The sequence below is a fragment of the Necator americanus genome, chromosome II (assembly GCF_031761385.1).
Source record: "Necator americanus strain Aroian chromosome II, whole genome shotgun sequence".
Taxonomy (NCBI): Eukaryota; Metazoa; Nematoda; class Chromadorea; order Rhabditida; family Ancylostomatidae; genus Necator; species Necator americanus.
Window position 1 is genome coordinate 27245347 of NC_087372.1, and position 24009 is coordinate 27269355.

General features: G+C 41.9%; 2 protein-coding genes across 2 annotated transcripts; both read right to left on the minus strand.

Moving 5' to 3' along the window:
* Positions 1-4774: 4774 nt before the first annotated feature.
* On the minus strand, positions 4775-23152 carry RB195_019635 (uncharacterized protein; the record flags this gene model as incomplete). Its single annotated transcript, XM_064187570.1, has 14 exons — positions 4775-4878; positions 5188-5286; positions 5352-5433; positions 5499-5669; positions 5727-5895; positions 6802-6921; positions 6996-7132; positions 10994-11155; positions 11366-11439; positions 13043-13181; positions 16656-16797; positions 19013-19193; positions 19245-19404; positions 23123-23152. The coding sequence occupies 14 exons, from the start codon at positions 23150-23152 to the stop codon at positions 4775-4777; spliced, it is 1770 nt and encodes a 589-aa protein (XP_064043451.1).
* RB195_019636 (uncharacterized protein) lies at positions 21419-21895 on the minus strand (the record flags this gene model as incomplete). The annotated part of the gene is made up of 1 exon (XM_064187571.1): positions 21419-21895. One exon carries the CDS (start codon positions 21893-21895, stop codon positions 21419-21421), a length of 477 nt encoding a protein of 158 aa, XP_064043452.1.
* Positions 23153-24009: the final 857 nt, after the last annotated feature.

A 24009-nucleotide genomic window follows, 5' to 3' on the forward strand; every position in this document is an offset into this window, starting at 1 on the left:
TCGCTGTTATACACATACAGGGTGGAGCGTTATGATCTCCTACATTTTAAAGCTCTATAAAACATGAAAGAACTCTGTATAGAAAAAAAAAACTAATGTATTTCTGAGGAGCACATGAAATCCCATTTTATTTATTGCGTTTCAAAATAAAAATAATATCTGATATGTGGCGTTGTCTATACACTGCTGAAGACATTCCTGGAATGTCTTCATCACTTTTGTGTTAGCTTGGGCGGAATAGTGTTCATTTCTTGCTGGATCTTGTTCTTTAAATCCTCAGGGGACTGAGTACGAATCCTTGAAAACGTTTTCCTTCAAGGAACCCCAGAGAAAAAAGTCATACGGCTTTAAATCTGGTGGTCGTGCTGGCCAACCTAAGTCTCCCTTTAGAGGGATTAAACGCCCGCGGAAAATCCCTCTCAACACTTCTATGTAGTGAACGTGATACAGTTTAAGCTGTAGCATTGTCTTGTTGAAATCACTCGCGCTCCGAATTCAAATCGGCTAGTTTGAGGCCCAGAAGGGTCTCCAATATTTCAGCGTACTGGTCACTAGTCACCGTTGCAGCATCTTCCTCAAGAAAGCATGGCTCCATCGCACCAATTTTTCGAATGACACCTTGTAGTTTTCAGAAATTTATGCATTTTTCTAACGTTCTTGATAATTACATTCTAGTCACACCTACTCCTACCCCACACGTTAAATGTGCAATTCAACTTAACTTTATGCTTGTAACTCTTGTGGTACTGCTGGTCTTTAGAAAGTTGTTGCTACATAGATAGCGTAGGAAATGACGTTTTAGGCAGAGTTCCGCGAGCGCCGGTAAAACCCGCGCGCGTCTCGCCACGCAGTTGAAAATCGTTGTACGCGACAAAACCGAATGTTCCAATCCGAATGTCCTTCAGTTAGTGGGGTGTTAATTAGCGGAAAGGTCATCCTAGCTTTTTCTAACTTCTGCGCCATCGTTCTATGCTACTGTGTTTATTTATGTGCAGCGTCATCTATGCAAAATCGTCCTCTTTCGATTGCACTGACCTACGTTGCCATGCACATCGCGGAATCGATATTCATCAATTGATAGTGTGCGCGCCGCTAGTGGGACTCTGCGTGCAACCTTAGCTGTTTTCATTGTGTTTCAGGTAGTGTTGCTGACAGTAAAATTTGACTTCTACAAGAATTTTAAACAAGGTTAAGACTTTAGTGTTCTACAATTACAAGTAGCACCTTCCATCTCGCTTTCTTGGGATGGTTATTCTTCGACACTTTTCAAAATTACGGTGCATCATTCGAAAACATAAGCTGAAGGAATTTTGGGAAAATTCCTTCAGCACCTGGCACTGGTTCAGAGTGCAATGGTCGAGAAAATCGTTTTTTTTTTGAGTTCGAAGAATTAATGAGTCGCGATATCTCGGAATTTTCAGGCGTGTAATTCATTCCACCCACGGAAAAGGCACATCGCTCGAACTTGTTAGAGAGAGATCCTTTGAATTTTCTTATGTTCTGAATATTCAGACAGTTCTTACACAACCAGTTAATGCAATTTTTATGATTGAAAAATTTGTGGTATTTTCACTAATGAATTGATCGATCAATAATTCTCTAGGTTACAAAAGACTGAACAAACTCTCTGTGAGTACTTGAACTTCTCGCGGTTTCCTCATGATCACAGACGAGTTTTTGCGAGCGTAAGATCACCTGAGAACGCAACAATCAAATTGTTGTTCGACATCTTTCTAAACACTGGAGGGAAAGAATAAACATGAGATCACAGAACAGACAAGTGCTCAGGTGAACTAACAAAATATCAAAGCTGTGTGTATGCGGGACCGGCTGGTAGTGTCACAAATCCAGAAACAACTTTTCTCAGTCCGCTTGCAAAGAAATTCTTCCAGTTGATAAACGCACTTTAGTGATAAGACGTATCTTGGTTTGATACATTACCATCCAATAGAAATTTGCGCGGGTTCCATTCGTTTTACCTACTGGAATGTTTCTGCAACAAATGACTGGACGCCGCACCGAAGTACCGAGTTTGCATCAGCAAACCCAACCTAATGATATAGGGTAGCACGATTGGAAAAGGAAGTCGCAGGTGGTTTCACATACATCGTATTTATCCTCCTAGAGACAGATATACTGGACATGGGCCCTGGTCCTGATTCTTGCATGTTGTCTTGAAGTGTTGCAAAGCTGCTGAAATCCTACGGAAATTATAGTGCACATTTCCTGCGACAGTAGCTGGGTGCGAGGTATTCACAATAATTTCTAAATCTATAAGCCAACTAAACGTCTCTCACTTCTGCAAAAGATGTTATTCCGTTGAAAAATACTACTACATCGTTTAAAAATACTGTTGAGACTTCCTTGAAAATTAGGGAGTGTTAATGACTTGAAGCGAGCTAGATTTTGCTAATTTTACACTACAAGATAAGAAGTTTCAAATGTTGACTGATCTCCGCTTCGGAAAACATCGCAATTAGGTCTCATTTTGCTCTGAGGCAATAATCAGGTAGCTAATGAACCATGCCCATCGACAATAGAATTGAATCCGATGTTCACACCTTTACAACACTGTAAACAAAAAATGTTATCATCACACACCTTACTATTGAGAATTTAAAATACTCTCAAATCTTAAAAAGTGAAAGCCACTGTGTATCTTTGAAAAGTTCGATTTTCCGATGTCATAACCAGGACATCTTCAACTTCAAATTTCTAAAGCTTGTAGTGTTGACGTGTCATCATCACAAAACTACAGCTACTGCAAACTGTGTTACAATACAACGTGGCACGAGCAGTTACGCGAATTGCGGCGCGGTTTTCGCCTCCTCGCATGTACTACGTACCTATGTGTAGTCAGGTCAAAACGAAATGAAGCTCGGTGGAGTTCTGTAAGCGATTACGCTAGGAGCTGTGCGGTGAAGGATAACGGTTAGGATTAACATGGGATCTTTGTTTGCTGCAGTTCGCGGCGGTCCTGCCTCGATCTTTGCCATTAGCTCTACTCCTCCGCTTTGAGCGAGCCATCCACGTAACGAGAGACGAACAAAGAGCTTCATGTTGTTTTGACTCGGAGCGGCAGTACGGTAGTACAACACTTCAGCATCTGCTCGTTTTTGAACACCACTTTGAAATCAGCCTAAGAAGTAACACTGGGGTTGTCGAGATGAGTTAGAAAATCCGAAGAAAATGTGACTTAAACACATACGCCATCTGTCCGCTTACTTGAGGCACTCAATGAAGCTGAAGGGTTTAGACTCTAACCGCTGCATTGAACAAGGTTTTTTCGAGATCCAATTCGAACCAATCTGGTGTTTAGAGGGTGGCTGCATTTTCTACCGTAGCTAAGTTTTTCATTCAGAAAACAAACGAACCCTGTGGTAAAGATGCTAAATAGTCAAGGGAAGTTAAACGTTGAAAAGGATGGGTTTTTTTTCATGACAAAGAAAAACGGAAACGAGTGAGCCTTCAATCAGTCGTCGCCTCAGTCACCACCTAGTTACGACATAGACCGATCTTCTGTAGTATAAGTAATCAAATATGTGTAAGCTGGGTTCTTGAAATATGCTCATGAGAAGTTATTTTGGAAATGTACTAGTAGTAAATTATTTTGTAATTTTTTAAAACATTATAATAATAAATATTATAAAATTATTTAAAAACATTCTTTCCCCTCTGGCCCCCTTTTTCCAACCCCGCGCGTTTTGTAATAGGCGCTTGGATGCTCCTCAAATAAATACAACTTTGTTCTTCTTGTCATATTGCGGCGCACATGTAGGGATAGATCGGACCTGGAAACCCTATCTTTGATCTATATCTATTAGTTCGGGGAAATACAATGTTGGTAAAATATTCTACTGTTGACTATTGTTCTTTGTTGTAGCCGAGTGAGTGTTGATAGAAGCTCCACTAACAATTAGTGGAAAACCAGTCCCTCTGTGCGCGACTTCGGTGGCTTTTGGCAACGAGATCCCGCTATGGCGGGTTTAGTCAAACGATTACGCTATGACAATCATTAAAGGCATCACCCCACGAATCTGAGGTGGTACGGATTTCAGGTGGAGTATTCGTACAAGGCATAGTAGATTATGGAGAAGGGTGATTCCAGCATTTCTTCGTAATTGCTGTTAAAAAAAACGGTACGGAAGATACGGCTTCAGGCGTTCTGTTTTTTTACAATTTTCTACAAGGAGTTCGACTGCAGCGATCGCGTATACGAATACTCCACCTGAAATCCGTACCACCGCAGATTCGTGGGGTGATGCCTCTAAGGCGGGTATCCCCCACTACGGTACGCCAATCAATAATTCGTGAATCTGCCATCTCCCTTCAAAATTTTCTTTCTGAAACGTTTGTCGTGACAAGTCACTTTCGATGTCACTATTTAGAGCTCCGAAAAAGGTGAACTCGAGTTGGCCAAGGATAGAAGAATATAACAACCTTGTATCCAGCTTAACTCCGAACAACACCACGTACTGAATGTGGAAATGTTGTTACATCTCCACAGCAACCTCAACAAAACCTTTTGAATGATTTTCTCATACGATTACAAGTCTAGTTTCTCCTTAGATATGGGGACACAGACTAAGTACAAAGAAATTGCCACATTTTTGCATTTTCTCCTTTTAACAGTCCAGTACAATCTTATTTGTTTTGCGACCTAATCCAAAAAAAGTGACTTTGTCATACCAACAGAGGATCTGAATCTGAGAACAAGATAAAATAAATGAGATAAAAGTTTGGTATTCTGCGTTGGTATACGATCAGAACTGTTTTATTTACTAATTGAAGTTGACTTATTCAGTTCATTGGCAATACTGAAGCACGTCATCGCCGCATTTGAAGGTCGACATAGTTCTGGATCGTGCACTAATATCCCTGAAACGAGATCTCGATCTTTTTTTTCAAAATAGTGGAGTTAAAGAAGTGCTGAGAACGGAAAAGAAAATTTCAAGAATGGAAGGGACACATTTGGAAAAGATTTTGTGTCCAGAGAATTTGAAAACAAACCAGAAGAAGACTAGAGTAGTAAAGAACCCATGCGCGTAGTGTACGACCAAATGTGACATAGCGCTTTGAATAATAAGATTTATTATGTGCCTCACTTTACTTTCGATCCAATTCTCAAATTTTCAGTTATGTTCTAAGTGCTTTTGCGATGAGTGCCAAGCACATGCTTAAACAAACCTGCAAGAGTGGCGGTATAGAGGCAGCACACACAACCCGTGAGCAGAGCACGGAATATAGTTTCAGAGAGCACCTGTTTCTTGGAAGGAGCCAAGCCACCTTAAAGAGGTCGTTTTGCCAGAGACAGTGCTCAATTTAACTATCAAATGTTTGGTCCTGTTCACCTAAGATTCCTAGTGCTATTCCAATCGTACAGAAGTTGGAGAATCCACATAATGCGTATGTAGCAATCATAGCTGATCGTGGCTGGATATGTTAGTTATAGTCTTGCATAAAAGAACACTTCTGAGGAGTTGAAATTGCTTTCTTACACTCAGCTTCTGAGACGGTGATGAGATCAAGTCTCCGAGTTTTTTGTAAGCGATGAATTCATTGACAGCCGTCTTCGTTCCGATGAGACGTGCAACATGAAGAGTTTCTTGGACATCGCTTGTCACGCCCATTACGAACGCGACAGGGAACATCAAATATCCCAACAAATGCTAAATACGAAGTACATGTACAGTAACAGAGTATTAGTCAACAATGGCATTTCTAACCTCCAAACTCCACGGTCCCTGTCCTATAAGATCTCCGAAATAATAAAGAGTACTGTCAACAAGTCCCAATAGTGCAAGTACAGCAACAAGATTTGCTGCTATGGCCACGACAAGATGTATACCTGCCATCGCACCGTTTGATATGCACTCCAACGGATTCGACTCCTCACTATAAATCAGATATCTACATCTATCTATCTATTTATCTATCTATCTATCTATCTACGTGTATACTTTCAAGATCTGGAACACCGGACACTGTTTGTTCTATGTGGTTTTATAAGAGCGGCCTGAGACTCAATAGTTGTATTCGTGGAAGGATATCCCGGTTGCATTTATGTTTGTAAGAAGGATACAAACGTAAGTCACGCATACTATCTGTTCAACTAAGAGTGGTACTCCATTGCTCTAGCATAAGGGTTTATGAAAATAAATCAAAAATTGGTGAGAAGTATGCTTTTGCAGTGTAAAAGAGTGACGGACACTCTTCGGGTGAACAAATGTTGATGAATGAAGAACGAGAGGAAATTGTTAGCGTTTGATACGTTGAACTGAAGATTTTATATGCCATGGAACATTTCACTACTTGCTTAGTTTTACCAATTTGCGAAATTCTAGCGAAAATTCTGAGCGGCGAAGGCAACAAAGTTCTAATCTTGTTCCATAACAAAGTTGGTCAGACCTCGCTATTCCTACGAAGGTCCTCCCCATTACAGCTTTTCAGTTCATGCCATGCTTTTCCTTGATAAACGATTAATTTTGAGCACAGCATGATGAAGCTTTCACATACTTTAGTGCGTTTAAGGCACAGAACGGAAAAGTGAGGCTGCAGTGAAAATCCGCACTGGTTGAATTTCACATCTTCAAATCAAATCCAAACCGCTTTTTTCTAACTGTAGAAAGTTATTCATAAGACTCTGTAACGTATCAAGGCTTTGACTCGAAACTATCCCTCCCTAAAAAGTTTTGTTAGAAAAGAGTTTCGAAGCACTTTGTTAAACAATTTGTCAAGCGATCGCGGCGACAAATTCGAGGAAACTGTAGCATGTAGCATGCTACAATCATAAAAATATACCTTTCCGGAAGATCTAAGTCAGCCACCGTTTCAACCTGACTCTCTTCGTTTTCTGGAAACATGATTTTTGAGCACGCGAGTGATCCGGGGGCGGACATTATCGTAGAGGACAGTAGGTACCTGAATCTTCTTCTGTGTGAGTACTCGGTTATGAAAAGCAGCAGTTCTCTAATTCAAGCACAGACTCAACTCACTTGGGACATGCACCAAAAGAAACGTAGGCGGCGAATAAAGATCCGGCAATACAAGAAAAGCCACTTGTCATGATAGCATGCAATTCGGAAGCGGTCTGTTTCTCCAAGTAGGGACGTATCAGCAGAGCCGACTCCGCCTTCAAAGAGAAAAATCACAAAAAATAATTGTGCAAGTACGTGTCACTTCGTACACTTAGCTCCATAGTTGCATGATATTCCATGCTCCAGCTATAGGACCCAGATATTCTTGCTGTCAGCTTGTGTTTGTATTCTGCTGAGAAAAAAACTTCCCAAAGAGCAGTTTCCAGTTTCCGCCCAATTTTTTCGTTCTTAGATGTTTGGGAAGAACACGCTCTATCATAACTACACACAAGATCCAACAAAGTACAAAAAAACCTTTTCGCTAGATTACACTGCATAAAAAATGAAAAAAAAATAAGTTAGGATAAAAGACTGAAATACTGTCAGGAAACTGTCATCTGGGCTGCGAAGAAGGTTCCTTCTTTTCTTTCGATATTTTTAGACGCATACACAGTCTGCAAAAAGTGTAGTCCGAGCATAACTGCTCCGCTAGTGAGCCATTTCAGTTTTTCTATTGTTCTCGACTGGTGTCTCATTGTCAGAAAAAATCAGTTTTGTAGCGAGAGGTAAAATTAAAACATGTATTTAGCAGTGCCTCTGATTTTTGCAATCTTATACAGCGTATGACCTAGTTAACCTTCCAAGTTTGACATAAGTCCTGACTATTTCAGGAATGGGGAAAGATCGATGGTTATTGTATTTCAAGCAGAACGAACAAGCTCCCTAACAGTGGACTCATACTATTTATGTATGTATCTTCTGAGCTTTTACTTGACGATTTTTTCTCTTCAATCTTTTCACGACATTAGCTTGGTGAAATCCTGCAACTTCAAATTTCTCTTTTAAATTCTTACCTACTTTTTACCTTTTACCTTTTTACTTTTTTAAGTTCTCCCTAATTGGTTGTTAGTCTTTCAACGAAGAAGCGTCGCTAGAAGTCTTACTATCTCAGTCTCTGCGATACTTCGATCGTTCTGTGGGTTGTGTTGGTGAAAGCATGATAGCAGGTGTTCCATTACAGTGTTTTGAACTCAGAAAAAGTAAATAAGCGGAGTTGTGGTTGTTCTTATATTTTCCTGATTCTATTTATGACACACCTTTGAGTGTTTTCAAATAAATAAATATCTGGAAAGAAACTGTGCAATTAATGAAAGTGAAATTAAATAAATTAATTGCAAAGGAATTTCACAATTCCTCAACTACTCGTGAAAAGCGCCTAGGAGAATAAAAAGATACGCAAGGAGGCGCTTCCTTAGTTATTCCTTTCTTCTTTAGTTCGCCAGAGCTCACCCTTCGGTTAACTGGAACATATTACGTATTCGACACAACAACAGTGAAACTGACCCTTCTTTCATTGGAAAAGTCGAATTGAATTCGAGTAAGAATTGAAGTGCTGTTCTAAGGACAAGAGAGGAGCCTTCAGTTACTAAAACACTATGTGAAAGATCTTAAATAATTTCGAGAGAGTTCAGCAGCAAAGAAACAGAGGTTTGATGGCTTGTGATAATCTACAGTTAAATGCGACGGTAGTGCAGAATAAGTTACAAAATTCTTTCGCAATCTTTACAGAAATCGATAAGGTGCACGTTTTGAGTTAAGGCAGCACACCACGAATCTGGGGTGGTACGGATTTCAAGTGGAGTATCTGTATACGGGATCGTAGATTATGGAGACGGGGGTGGTACCGCTCATCTTTCCCTGCATCACCACAAATAGCCGCCTCCAGAATGTTGTTTTGCACGACACCATCTGTTGCAACGCTGCACCCCTTGCGCCGCCTCCTCCCTGGGATTCGTCGAAAATCAATTCGGACTGCCCCGATAGGCAGTAAGGGACGCTACGCGTGCAAAGGTGGCGCGCTGCAATAGAAGGGATCGTACAAAACAGCATTCAGGGGTCGGCTGCTTGCAGTGATTCAGCGAGAGATGAGCGGAACCACCCCGGTCTCCATAATCTACGACCCGTAAACGGACACTCTACCTAAAATCCGTGCCACCTCAGATCCGTGGTATGCTGCCTTTAAAAGATCGTAAAAGACAAATTGATCAAAACTCTACGCTTAACTGAATTTTATTCTCCTAGTAGTCGTGTATAAACTGTGCGATTTAGTGGCTAGAGTGACTAAATTTAATTTCAGAGTTGTTCTGAGCTTTTGCACCACTTTCTGGAAGAATCGCAATGCAGCTACCACTGTTGCGTCCTTGCGCCCAATGCGGTGGGGAGCGTTTCGTCTGTGGTTGTGAGTGCTCTTCTACATACAACATGACCTTCAACAGAATGCCTCTGTTTTGCGCACTCGCCCAACTTTTGGAGGAATGACTGTCCATCACAAATCTATTTGTATCTTCATTGCCAAAACTACTCAGTACCGAAACTCGGAACTAATCGTTGGGTTTTTTCTCTTTCTTTGTATTATTAATGAATAAATATTGGTTATGATAATAGTGTAGTGGGTGGAATTCCAAGAGATATTACAGAATGAAACTTAGAGAAATCGTAGTTGCATTTGTGGATCGTGTCAGTGGTTTCGAGATGATATTCTGTTTTCACGATATTGTGCACTATAGCGGTTTCAAAATCTGCAAAATAAAGGCGATGTCGCCTTGTCATTAACAGTTACAAAATTTACTTCATACTTTGCAAAATTCCAGCATTTTGGTCTTATATTTGTCCCGCATCACCATTGGTAGTTCAAAAGAGATACCCCACCTAATTCGCAGGTGATGTCGGTACTCGGAAAGCGAGAAAATGACTTTTCGTTAACAATGAAGTAATTGTCAAGAATATTCACTCATTCGGGCTGCTCTGATAAGAACATCAGAAAGAGGTAGTGCTTAACACTTAAGTTTACTAGAGGTTTATAGGAAGCAATCGTCTGTAATCGAGAGTCTTTCTCCGAAATTCATGATTTCAAGTATGTGTGTTAGAAACTTCTGTAAAATTACTTGTACTTTCCAAATCAACATCGTTATTTCGATTAACGACCGATTAAGGAACGGGACACACTATACACTGCGTTAAAACGTACTCTAAACGTACCAAAGAGGTATAAAAAAAACCAACAAAGTGCAAACACGAACTGAAATCACATAGATTGATTCCATGCAATTTACTTATTTGTTTATTTGTTTAGAACACTCATAAGTGTGCCATAAACAAGAAAGAACGGAGCCCACGAGAATTCCACATTGACCTAATACAATTTGGCTTTTCTTGCATATTCGTGCAACGAGGTGACAGGCCCTGCTGCACAAGGTGAGAAATCTTCACGCGACCACAGCGGCTAGCCGGGTTTGGTTACGCTTAAAGCAGTTATTAGGCCGAGACGAAAGCATTAAAGCACCACCCCACGAATCTGAGGTGGTACGGGTCTCAGACGGGTAATGCCTATAGGGGGTCGTAGATTACGGGGAGAGGGTGTTTCTGTTCATTTCTTCCTGTATCAGTGTAAACGGACAACCTCGGAACGCTGTTTCTTACGAAGTCCTCTATCGCAGCGCGCCACCCTTGCGCCCTGCCGCCTACGATTCGTCGAAACCTATTCGGACGGATCCCAGGCGGGGGCTGGGTGTAAAGGTTGCGCATTCCAACAGAAGCCGTCGTAAGAAACAACGTTCCGGGGTCATCCGTTTATATCGATACATGGAGAGATGAACGGAATCACCCTCTTCCCCACAATCTACGGCCCCCTGTAAGCATTACCCGTCTGGAACCCGTACCACCCCAGATTCGTGGGGTGATGCCTTTAATCGCAGGACCCTGTTGATTTCTTTTGTGTCGCTCAAATTCACTTAGCTCGTTCTTGAACTAAGCCTGGTTCAAGGAGGAGCGTTCTAGGAGTGAATGCCTAAGTGGAAGCACAGAAATGCAGGCTAAATGTGAAACTTCAATAGGAGCAGAAAGAGGAACATTATTACCTGACCAAGAAAAACGCATGCACAAGCGTTTAATGATTCCACCGCTGTGGTGCCCAATGTCAGTTGCATAACAATTGCCATTCGTCTGAGTAGCCACTGGATGATGCCGTAGTAGTAGAGTAGCGTAACAACAGAAGCAAAAAACACTAACACTTGGAGTGCCTTAAAAATACTAATTAATGGTTTTTACTCTCTTTTTTGTCCGTCCAACAAAAAAAGAACATTCTTAGAAGTGAAAAACTTCAGGTATATATTACACATTTTCTGAGGTCAGAAATACTCTTGTTACATGTACACTCAGGAAAACAGCGATAACAATGTGCAAATTTGAACTAGTTCTCAACAGAGGATAAATTTATCTCGTAAACCCACCGTGAATACGAACACTGGAGAAATTTCGCAAATCGCTGGAGGTTTTGCAAGAAAACCATAGACAAATTCGGTACCTAGTAATAGGTGAGGTTGACAATAAAGAATGAGGCATTATTAGAGGAACAAAACAAGTAGTGAACACCGCTACCTGGAAATGCAGAGGAAAATATCAATTTTTTTTTACTTTGCATTTGATGGCGATTGGGAGGGAATCGGATCCCGTACGCCAAGTAGAAACTAGATTATTACTTAAGGCAATGTTCCACATCTTCACCGACTCTGATCGTCGTCAGTACTCGCTACAGTGCCATGCAATGGCGAGTACTGACGACGATCAATGTGGCAAGTGAACAACAAGCAGCAACCGTAGTAGGTTATGAAGTCGATCGGTTTGATTATCCAATTTTGTGTGTGAAATTATGCGCTTCACATTATGGTTTTCAACTTCTAAGGTTTGAAATTTTATCAAATGGAAGATTGGGTCGATGAGATGGAGAGGAAAATATTGGTTCGATCACGTGCACCTTAAGTGGTGTATCAGGTACAATCGAACTTCGGTTCGTTAAATCAAGGAAACCAGGAGTTCACAGATTTGTATGTTGACGTTGGTACGTGTGCGGTGGGAACATTTGGGAGTAAGGGGATTTTGGACGGAAGTCAGTGTGCCTATCGTATACTCTTTCGAGTCATTCTCAATCCAGTTATTTGCTAGAAGCATCGAAATCTCCAAACCACAGGGGAAAGAGTCCAGTTTACCGCATGAAGGTATAGAAAAACGCCGAACTTCTTAAAAACCAAATAGGGACGATGAGAAACTTATCAGTTGGAGATTATCGTTTATTACAGTCGACGTTTACGAAAGACCAATGGGTTCTTCTAAAGAGGCTCCAGGCTGTCTTCTCTTCGTCTAAATAAAAGGCTACATGTGGGTGGATGGTCAATGGCTGCTAGAGAACGTTGTTTTGAAGTTCTTGGAACGGCTCCAAAGGAAATGTTCGCGTTATCTGATGGCCAACTTGCAAAAAGAAGTCGTCAGAGCATCTTTGTTGACATTAACATTTTTCTACTCCAGATAATGAAAAAACAGTGAATAACCTTTGATACTTAACGCCATGACATTCGCGATCATGACTAGGTCGTCGAAAATCAACAAAAACAATAAGTTGCTATTCTCCGGGAAGTTCCTAGCTCTGAACGCACTGCTTGCTTCTGAGAAAACGTGGTTTTGATAAAATAGTAATAAATTTTAAAAAATAAGAATAAATACATCGAGTAAATTTTCATATGAAAGTCTATGAAAGTGTCGATTTTCTTTTCTCCTCAGAATTGCTTTTACTTTCAAATGCAAGAGAAAACGCGATTCCAACATTATTGGGTTCATAGAGTTCAAAGATCACTATGCTTATATCCATATATCCAAGGAACGGTCTGCACCTTTCTTGAAATAAAGTCCGGTCAATGCGACATGAAGCACAGTGCATTTGTGTACGCGCCCGAAACGGCGCGGTGGAGGCAGCAGTTGGAATTGAGGTGGGACCACCGTAAACTGCGACGATGGGTGGTGCCAACAGGGGTCCCAGTGCGTTCCTAACCGCTACGATCCACCGCACCACCTTGAGAGAAGCCGCGTACGCAATTGCACCATGCTTCATGTCGTTTTGACTTTGCTATACTAACCTTTGTTTGTTAGTTCGAGGAAATCCACCGTCAAATCCGCGAATTGCTGGAACTTATGAGAACCCCATTTCCATCGCAGTGAAATCATGCCGAAACAAAACTGCAGTAAAAATCCCCATCCAACGGTCTGCCATTTTATCTGAAATATGATAGCATTTTATCTGAAATCTAACAGCTCCAGCCAGGTGCAAATCTAATATTGTCAAGCTGTTTGAAGGAAATAACAGCACTAGGCATGATTTCAAAGAAGGGACTACATACGTTAATTCACGAGGGGTATTGAACTTGCTGATTTGTATTCTCCTGCCACCTATTGTGAGTATTTCATGTCCAAAATAGTTCCCATGGGATACCTCACCATTAGGTAGCGTTCTATGTTCTGAGGTAGGCTTAAAGGCAGCATACCACGAATCTGACATGGTATGGATTTCCTATGGAAAGTTTCTATACAGAGTCGTAAATTCCGGAAAACAAGGTGGTTTCACTCATCTTACCGCAGTCGCTGTAAGAAACGGCCCGGAAGCCGTTTGAAACGCTGAAACGTGCCACCCTTGCGCACGCATCGTATAAACGACCGAGCCTTCGAGGCTTAATAAGCCTATTTAAAGGCATCACCCCACGAATCTGAGGTGGTGCAGATTTCAGGTGGAGTATTCGTATACAGGATGGGAGACTACTGAGAGGGGGGTGATTCCGTCCATTTCTTCCTGATTGCCGTAAAAAACGGCCCGGAAGATACGGCTTCATTCGTTTTGGCGCACCATTTTGTACAAGAGGTTCGATTGGAGCACGCCAGTCTTGCGCGGCGCCGCATCTTCCGGGCCGTTTTTTTTACAGCAATTAGCAAGAAATGGACGGAATCACCTCCCTCTCCGTAGTCTCCCATCCCGTATACAAATACTCCACCTGAAATCTGCACCACCTCAGATTCATGGGGTGATGCCTTTAAGCTAAACTAATGAATACACTAAGTTCCAAGTTCGACCTTCTTTGAATCTTGGCATCGTAGAGTTTGTTTGTGTACTACTTTCTTAAGCTGAACCAAGATTGTTATTGATCTTTATTCTGGCTAACGTTTCGGCGTCGTCGTCTTCTTCAGAGCCTGGAAAAATCAAAGACACGTGTAATCTACTCTCTCAAACGCCTCGTCATCCCACAAGATATGATTTAGCAAACAGATTATTTAAAAGCAACGTCAGAAAAGCAGACCAGCGCTCACCTTGATAGCTACGAAGTCGTGATGTTAGCGGACCACCAGTTGTGAGAGTTGCGCCGCTAGTATTGACTAGTAACGATGCCCCCGCCTCTGACCCTGTAGGTCAAAACCCGCAAAGGTCCTGATATGGCGCCAGCTCGTTGGTCACAGCGATGCATTCTTCTTTACGATTCATGATAGGACTTTTGGCCGTGATATAAAACGCTTCCAATGTTTTTCGCGCTAGAACGTCTGATTCGCGTGCTAAGATAGTGACAGCTATCTTGAAAGGGGTGTTGTCATGACACTGTCTGCGATGAGCACCTAAAGGGGATGATGTTTTTGATTTTACGAGCCCGTCTAGGTGCTCCTTGACACGGATACATAGTGATCTTCCTGTTTCGCCAATGTACTCAACCCCACATAACTGACAGGTGATTAGGTAGATAACCCCCGATACCACGCAATCACCCTGCCTCCCGTTTGGGCAAACGATGCAATTCGGTGTCTCACAAAGTCTGTAATATGCGCGATTGCGGACTAGCTGCTGCTTCAGGTTTACAGGTGGTATGTCCACTACTCTAACTGAGTCTTGCAGACCCACAGACCAGCGCTCACCTTGATAGCCACGATTTCGTGGCTATCAAGGTGAGCGCTGGTCTGCTTTTCTGACGTTGCTTTTAAATAATCTGTTTGCTAAATCATATCTTGTGGGATGACGAGGCGTTTGAGAGAGTAGATTACACGTGTCTTTGATTTTTCCAGGCTCTGAAGAAGGCGACGACGCCGAAACGTTAGCCAGAATAAAGATCAATAACAATCTTGGTTCAGCTTAAGAAAGTAGTACACAATGAATAGACTGCTGAAGGAGAACGGAACATGTACATAGAGGCGCGTCCTAGCGTCCCTTATAGGAACAAAAAACACTTCCCATGCCGTTTATCACGGCGATCACGGAACGATGAGCGGAACCACGCGGTTTTCCGCAATCTACAACCCCGTATAGAAGCTTTCCATGGGAAATCCAGAGCAAGTCAGATTCATGGTATGCTGCCTCTAATTTCTGCCGTTGCAAAATTGAAATATCCCATCCAGTGTAGAAAATCTACACTTATTTGATGTCCTACCCTTAATGGTTTGGTAGAAGAAAGGCTGCTAAGAAGTAGAACGTCATACCGCCGGTGATAAATTAGATAAAGGATCAAATTGTCTGCCGTTAATCAATCCACTTGGGATACGTCACCACGTTCACTTTAACTCAGAATCACTTGAAACTCAGTACCGTGTAGCTGACCTGTACATTGACTTGCGAGAGCTAGCCGATGTGTGAAGTCAGTGTTTTCGTCCTCTCAGACGCTTCTGGTACAGATTTATAGACTTCGGAGGTACGAAAAGCTTGGTGAGCACTAGGGTGGATTCGAATCTCTGATCGATCGTGCGGATAGTGGAACCTCTTACTGACTGCGCTACACCCGCCTTATAGATGATATGAATACATAAATGATTGTAGGCGATTAAAAATGAGAAGTTTTACATCTACGGAGTCACACGCAGCACTTGTGCCTAACTGCGCTGAAAGAAAGTAAACTTCCACGACATTAGGAATAGTCAGCGTGATTTGCTGGTGTTGGGATACTAATCACCGCTGAATAACAACGCAATGATTTCTGCCCTTCTTTTTATATCTTTTCATTCTCCGAAATAGTTTTGCTGCGCTTTACCGTTTCAGCCGTAGGAATATTCTGGCCACAACAAGACATAGAATTTAAAGGCATCACCCGACGAATCTGAGGTGGTACGGATTGCAGATGGAGTACTCGTATACGGGAACGTAGATTATGGAGCGGTGGATGATTCCGTCCATTCCTTGCTAACTGGCGAAAAAAAACGGCCCGAAAGATGCGGCGTTTGCGCACGGCTGGCGCTCTCCAATCAGACTCGTTTAAGAAAATAGCGCGCCGGAACGCTTGAGGCTGTATCTTCCGGGCCGTTTTCTACGGCAATTAGGAAGAAATAAACGGAATCACCCTTCTCTCAATAATCTACGATCCCGTATACGAATACTTCACCTGAAACCCGTACCACCTCAGATTCGTGGGATGATGGCTTTGAGGGCTTTGGAACTAAGTCTCCAAAACAGGATGAAAAACAATACCACCAAGTTATTTTATTAAAGGCAGCATACCACGAATCTGAGGTGGTGCGGATTTCAGGTGGAGCATTCGTATACGGGATAGTAGATTACGGAGAGGAGAGTGGTTCCGTCCATTCCTTCCTAATTGCCGTAAAAAACGGTCCGGAAGATGCGGCGCCGCACAGGGCTGCTGCGCTCCAATCGAACTCCTCGTAGAAAATACGCCAGAACGCTCGAAGCCGTTCCACTCCAGATTCGTGGGGTGATGCCTTTAAGTCGGTTACCTTCGAGCGTTCTGTAGAAAGTGCGACTAGAAGTAGTATGAAGAAAGCTATCCCTAGTAGGCCGAAGAGGCGTGATCTCTCGGAGCTAGTATCAATAGCCAGGAATATGGCTAAACATGTTGCAAAAGCAGAGCACGCAATCCTGAAAAATGAAAAATATTGACATAATTCAACCCGTGTGTTATGGTAATCTCAAAAAAAAGTCACAAATCTAAATCCGATCATTGTCTCGCATAGGCTGCTGTTAACGCCAGCAAAATTTGTGACAAAGAATTGTTCTCGAATGCACAGCACAATTTTTGCAGCCATATTAAAACGAAAAAGATTTCGTAAAACGACTCTTGTTTAATCTCCTTGTATTCGTAAAGGAGCGAACGCCAACAATAACAACACTTAATTATGTAAGAAAAGTAACAAACACTTCAACAGTATTGCATATGCATCTCTTTTTCCCACTTTCGTAAAGATTTTAGGAATTTTTAACTCAGCAGCTTAGCACAAACTTAGCGCACGTCAACTATCAGCAGTGCAACTGCTTTCATTATACGCAACATATAACCACTTAAAGGCGTCACCCCACGAATCTGGGGGGGGGGGGGTACGGGTTTCAGGCAGGTAATGCCTATACGGGGTCGTAGATAGTGGGAAGAGGCTGATTCATCTCTCCCTGTGTCAGTGTAATCGAACGACTCCGGAACGCTGAATTTTACGACGGCTTCTGTTGCAATGCGCAACTATTGACAAAAAAATCCCTTGAAAACCCATTCCGACGAATTGCAGGCGGGGCGGGGCGCAACGGGTGCGTACTCCAACAGAGGCGGAATCACCCTCCATAAAGTATAATCATAATAATATAACCTAATCCAGAAAGTTTTTTTTTGCTGGCGCAGATTCTGCCTCAGTGCCAGAACAGGTGACACTGAGACATCGGGAGCATTGGATACTGGGGTCCAGCCCACGAACTCCACAAATTGCTTTGTTAGCTTTGCCGTGTTAGGATGTGCATTTTCATGCAGCAGCGCGACTTCTGAAATTTCTTCATGTAGAAATTAGCACTGATTTTCTGATTACCCTCCGGCAAACCTCAGAACAGAGCCCCTGTAAATCCCAAAATGGACGAAAAAAGCCAAATGTGCGAAGAAAGATATACAAAGACCCAATAGTTAAATATATCAGTAAAACTTTCAAAACATCAGAATTCTCGATCACGTCAAGTCAAGCGTGGAGGTTGAAGAGCGTTTAGAGTTTACAGAAAGCCATCGCGCACGGAGAACATCCACCGGCATTACTACATTCTTCGGGTCCAGAAGATCGTCTGTGTATGATGTTCCGGAGAACTACATGGTCTCAGAAGAGCACAACGAAGGCTCTTCCACTTCGGCAAGGAAAACACAGGTTAGAGAGAAATCAGCAAGGAGGGCAAAAGACATGATTTTGGAAGATCTGGGGATGTTGCTCTGGAATTCCCTCCGTCTTGGAGCCTCTTAACAACCGTCCGTCGAATCGCGCAGGAGGACCTCAAATTCATTATAGCTCCCTAAAAGTCCGTCAAATGCTCTGCGGGAAGTCAAGCTGAACGTTAACGTGTTTCGTCAAAGCACTTTTGGCGTTCCAACATTTTCGACCAAAACCCTCTGGACTATTGCTTGTAGAGCTTAGCATAGAGGCAACCCAACAAGTCCAAGCACCTTAATCCTAACTTTTCCGGTATGCTTTCAGGACAGAGTTCACCGTCATGTGCGCGATCAGTTGAAAAGAACGTGCTGAAAAAGAAAAAAAGAAAATCTAGCGGTTGATAGAGGCTATCATGTATTAAAAGTGTGAAGTTTTCAACAAGCATTCTTTAATTGAGACGATACAGTATTTTTCAGCGTTCTTGTATATTGGTTTAAGTAAACAACTTTCTGCTTAGAGCGTTTTTCCATGGGTTCTGATGGCGCATTCCGAGATCATAAGAGCTTGATTGTCCAGAAAAACGCTGTGGAAAACCTCTTTACCGATAGAATTTTCCTCGCAGGCACCTAGCAACGTTCCAACCTGCGAACACAGGCATAGGCCTGTGCTTTCGCCTCTCCTCGCGGATGTGGGACGTAACAAGACCCGTCGTAGTGCCATGGCACTCGTGAGCCTAAGGTGGAGGAGATTTGGACGTGATCGCGCTCATACTCGTGGTCTACACCGTTACCAACCGCTAACAATATCCCTTCGTTCAGATTCCATAATCGTGGCATGCTGCCTTTATATTAAAGGATTCGACTCTTCATTCTTTGGAAAACTGAATATTCAAAGACAGCTCACAAGTTCTTTTGAGGTTTTCACAACTTTTACGAAGCAGCGATATTCCAAAATGTACTTACATGGGCGTCCACTGATAATCTTTCATTTCAATAATTAGTCTCTTGAGCTGCTTGAAACACTTGCTCTCTTTCGTTGGAGTTGCGTAAGAGCCGAAGATGTAATGAAGCGACGCTATCCAACAGAGGCCAAGCATTAAAAGAAACGGTTGGGCTTTTGGAAAATTGTGAACGGAAGCCATTACTGGAAAATTACAACATTTCAAATTAAGAAATAAAAGTTCTGTGATTGTACCTGCCCAGATATGCGCCAGAACGAAAAGAGATAGTTTGAATAGGAAATTTGGGTTCCTCATATTGACTGCAGCACGCTGCAGCCGCTGTCGAACGCTGGCTGTAGGTCTTCTCTTGTTGTCTACGGCATGGTCTCCTGAAGTGGCATTTTCAGGGGAAACCTAAACGACACTGTTCCTCGAATAATTGTGAGATGTCTTTTCCTTTAATTATATCGTCGATTTCTGTTAGAGAAAATTTGTCAGTATATGATTATTGTTAAGCAAAGGTCCTATATACGAGGATATCTCGTTCAGAGTGGAGTTAGGTTCAGAGTCAAGTTAAGTTGATAGTTTCACTAAAACTGTGTTGTCATGCATAACTGCGGTTCAACAATAGGTAAAAATGAAAATATAAATATAGCACATCAAATAAAAGGTGAACATAATTAAAGGTCTGCAAAATGTTATAAAGCATTTGTTTAAAAAGTCTTGCTCTTCACGACAATAGTGTTGTGAACTTTAATTCCACTTATTTTTCTGGATTATCAAAATGGGATGTCAGATTGAAACATTTGGCATCTTAGATACCTTTTTTTTGCATTCAATCGAAGCGCTAAGGTTGTTGAAGCTGAAATTTGTATCACCTGTATCACCTGTGCTGCCACTGTTTGTCAATATGCTCGAGAGCGCACAGTAATGCTTCCATTCGTCTCGATCGTCCACAAAAGTTGAGCTGTGGGTTCCCCTTCTGCGAGGAACTCGAGAAGCATCATATGCTTCTTTGAAAGACTTCGTAGAGGGTGGTCTCAGTGCAGTGTATTTAATATCGCGCGATATTCGGTCTCTCACAGTTCTGATCCAGCGATTCCCGTTGAATCGCATCACGTCTCCGACCCAAATAATTTGCTTTCTTTGGTATGTACTGCACTATTTTTGATCTTCGATCTATGACGCAGGGTTTAACATCGAATCTACTCTTCCAGTTGCGCAAAGCGGAAAGTCCCATCATCAACCTTCTAGCTGAGCGACTATGACATTGATCGCATTTTCCTCCCGCTTTCAAAAGGCTTAGGTTTCTGGAGCATAAGACAGAGAGAGCAGAAAGGTGATGCTGAATAAGTGAGGAAGAGGTCGGATAATCCTACTTCTTATCACTACACCATCAATGTTCTTATATGCTCTTTAAGCCGCTCTATTCCTCCTACACTGCTCGGGGATCAGGTCGTTTATCATGTCAATTTCCAGACCTAGGTATACACAGCTGGAGCATTCCCATATATTTTTTCCTTTAAGCTTGAATTTGACATCAGAAATCTATCTGTGCCTTATGAACATCGTGCTACCCGGGTTCAGCTGATTTTTTTTTACACGTTTTATTGAATTCTACAAGCTTTCGGTACTTTACCCTTCGGTATCCTTGACATCAACACAGTGATTTTATCAGCGAAATGAAGATGGTGTGGTCAAGGAAGAGGCCGTCAACGAATGACGAACGGAGAGATCGCCAACTTTCGCTCCCACATTATCCCATTCCAATCATATTCCTGAGAATGGAACTGTGTTTTGAATATTTGTGAGAGGTTGTGTCACTCTGTATTGAACCCGTCTCTTCACCTCGATTGTGACATTATTATAGGATGGAGAAATATTTGTCGTGAAGTTGCTATATAACTAACGATGTGTCTCTATGTACGGAGTAGGGACGCCTGGATTGTTCAAGGATTTCCTGAACGCTTCCATATCAACTGAATTGAAGGTTTTCCTCCAGTAGATGAAAGTGAGACACAGCGGCATCTTGTGCTTTTGCTATACTTGTATGAGTTTTGGAACGATGTGTATGAGGTGATCCGTTTTTAGAGTGTCTTTAAATGAGGAGTTCCTATGTGTGGTCTTATTCACTATGATAAACTCGGACAATATCTTTCTCTGCTCATTCCACAATGATGTAAATTCCGATGTGAGTTTCTTCATGCGTATTTCAGGGGCTGATTTCAGAATTCGAATAGCGAGAATGACTTGGTAAACGGTAGCTCCTCACTGGAGAACTTCTCCAGATCTAAGCAAAAAGCTTCAGCATCTTGTTCTATGTGGCTTAATTTTTACTTGGAGCGTAAGAGATATTCAAAGCCGAAATTGATCCTCATGTCCTCCGTATACATTTGATTTTGGTTATCAATTGTGCCGATGTTCATTGCTATTTGTTGACAAAGGCACCAACTCCTCTAATATCGCATGTTCCCAAGAACAATTCTCCCTCTGTCTCGTATACTGCATTTAGAGGGGTGCCGTGGTCTTGTCCGTTCAGTCCGATAATTTTGTATTTAGTCTTTCTGGCCTGCATCATCAGATCCCTGATGAGGGCTTTCAGTGCAGGCGTACGTGCGTTGTAAACGCAGATCGTCATCCTTGTCCTCTTCAGTTTCGGTAACCCATATGACCTGGTAAATCCGTCTTTCCTACTACGGTACTGCAGTACGTGGCTTTTCTCCGGAGTCAGAAACTTGTTTCCTACTAATGTATCGTAAGTATAATTATAGAACTCATGGATACATAAGCCTTTGGTTTCACGGATTTTGCGGGATGCGGTGGGTTTTACCGAATAGACACGGGTAATTTGATTGCAGGCTCCGAAGCTCAGATCTGACTCTGGAGCTTTTGATCGGACCGACATCAAGGAAGTAAGGATGCTGTGAATCTTTGCTTAGCATAAACAGGGAGTCCATCCCTGAATCCATCTGCATCTTAGGGCTACAACGTCGTTTGTGGTTCACGATTAGTCCATTATCCGCCACATACGGAACCGTCACGATACCCAGACGATTAGTCGTCTCTCTCCCTAATGAGGGTGATCTGTGGAGATTTGTATAGTGCATAGAGAAGGTGCAGAGATTGAAAGCACTACATGCCTTTGGTTTTCTTTTTCGAAAAATGACCCCAAATACTAACCGGAAATCGGTTGGTTAATTGCCAGTCAGTTGAAGAAAAGGTTGCTGTTTCAAGAAAACGAGAGAAATCAGTCTTCTTTTCGCGTGAGTAAGGACGCTGAAGCTGAGGTTTGTATGGCATTGAAAAGGAGCAGTGTTTGAAAGCATTACATGCAGTTAGCCTTTCCGTTCCAAAAATGTCTGTTTTGACCACAAAGACGGACGATGTTGGCGGCCAATTGCAAAGTTGTTCTTTCAAGAAAACGATAAAAAATCATTTCTCACTCGAAACGAAAAGGTACAACATGTTAATCTGCAACATATTGCCTAATGTTGCTCTTCCTAATCGTTCGCAACGGATTCCATCTATCGCCGAACAGGTTACTCGATTCTCCTTACCGGTTCTTCATCCCTGCTTTTTTTTGTTTTTGATGGTTTTTTCTGTTTTTGCAGGCTTTCCATGCTTCATTCTTTGTCCTTTCATTCACACCACAAATATTATGTGCAGCCTAAGCGGGTTTATAAGACGCATTGAGAGCAGAGCTTGCGGAGAGCAGATAAAGTTGAAAGTGGTTCGTGGTGTTCAACTGATACCGAAACTCTGCGCACACAAGAACCGATAAAATAATAATTCCAGTGAATAGTGCCAGCGTGACAAACTGCAATGCTTTGCCAATACCTATTAATTTTGTGCAAGTTTTTAGGCTTGAGGGAGACCCCTACGGTTCATCCTTCAGCCCAATACTACAACTTCTGCAGTTGTCGAATCGGAGAACCGTAGTTTCCGGGGATTCGAATTTGTATCATTCTCATAAGAAAATAGTGGCCATGCTGATTTCAAGGACACTCTTCCCTGTCTTTTTCCTTTCTATGAACAAAGTTGTGAGAGAGGCACAAAAATTGCGAATCACCAGAAATGGCCTTTTTTCTATAAGAATACTGTTTACGTCACAGCCGCATTTAAAATAAATTACCTGCATTTCGTGCACGTGGACTGCAACCATTAGGAAGTATTAGTCAGTATTAGAACTTATCACAATGCTAGAAAGAATACTCAACAGAGATAGAAATAGAATGATAACAAGGCAATGTTGTATGGCACCGGCGTCACCGATTCCCGCAAACACCTATTAGTTACAACGAGCGGTTCAACTAGTTCTCAATCCGCTTAAAAATGCAAGTGTATCCAACCTTTTGTTTGATGTGGTTGCGTTCGTCTTTCGCTTTTTATTAAGCGGATACATATAAATATACGGCACAGTACGAAACTACTTGCTTTGTTAACAATTTCCGCTATTTAGAAATGGTTTTCAGCTCTGCCAAATACATACGCAATTATACAACTTATGCATAGCTTACGGTTTTTTTTGCAACACTTACTTTCAGAATGCAGATAAATTTCTAAATTCCTTTTCTTATTCTCATAGATGAACGGCAATTAGTAAGTGAATTTAGATAGCCCCAAACAAGATCGAAAAAATCAAAGAAAAGAAAAAAACAAAGCGCGAAAGAGAGCGAAAGATCCGCCATCTAATATTTTATAATATAATTTCTATCAACATTTGTTATTTTTTATGCGTTTTTTTAAGGTTAAAAAAAGGTCTGCAATGTATTCTTCGACGAAATAATAAAATTAACCTAGCTATTAGAGCAAAGAAGAGAACATTCCCGTAATTTGAGAGCGTATCGAACTCACCAAGAGAAGCTTCTACTATAAAATTAATTAGCATGAGTAAAGCTTGACAAATCGTGTCAGCAACTGAATACATGTACCTTTGTCTATTTTCTTTGCTCCTGGAGCACCGTTTGAAATTTTGAGTTGTTTCAAAAACCGTTTCATTAATCACCAAAGAATTGCTTG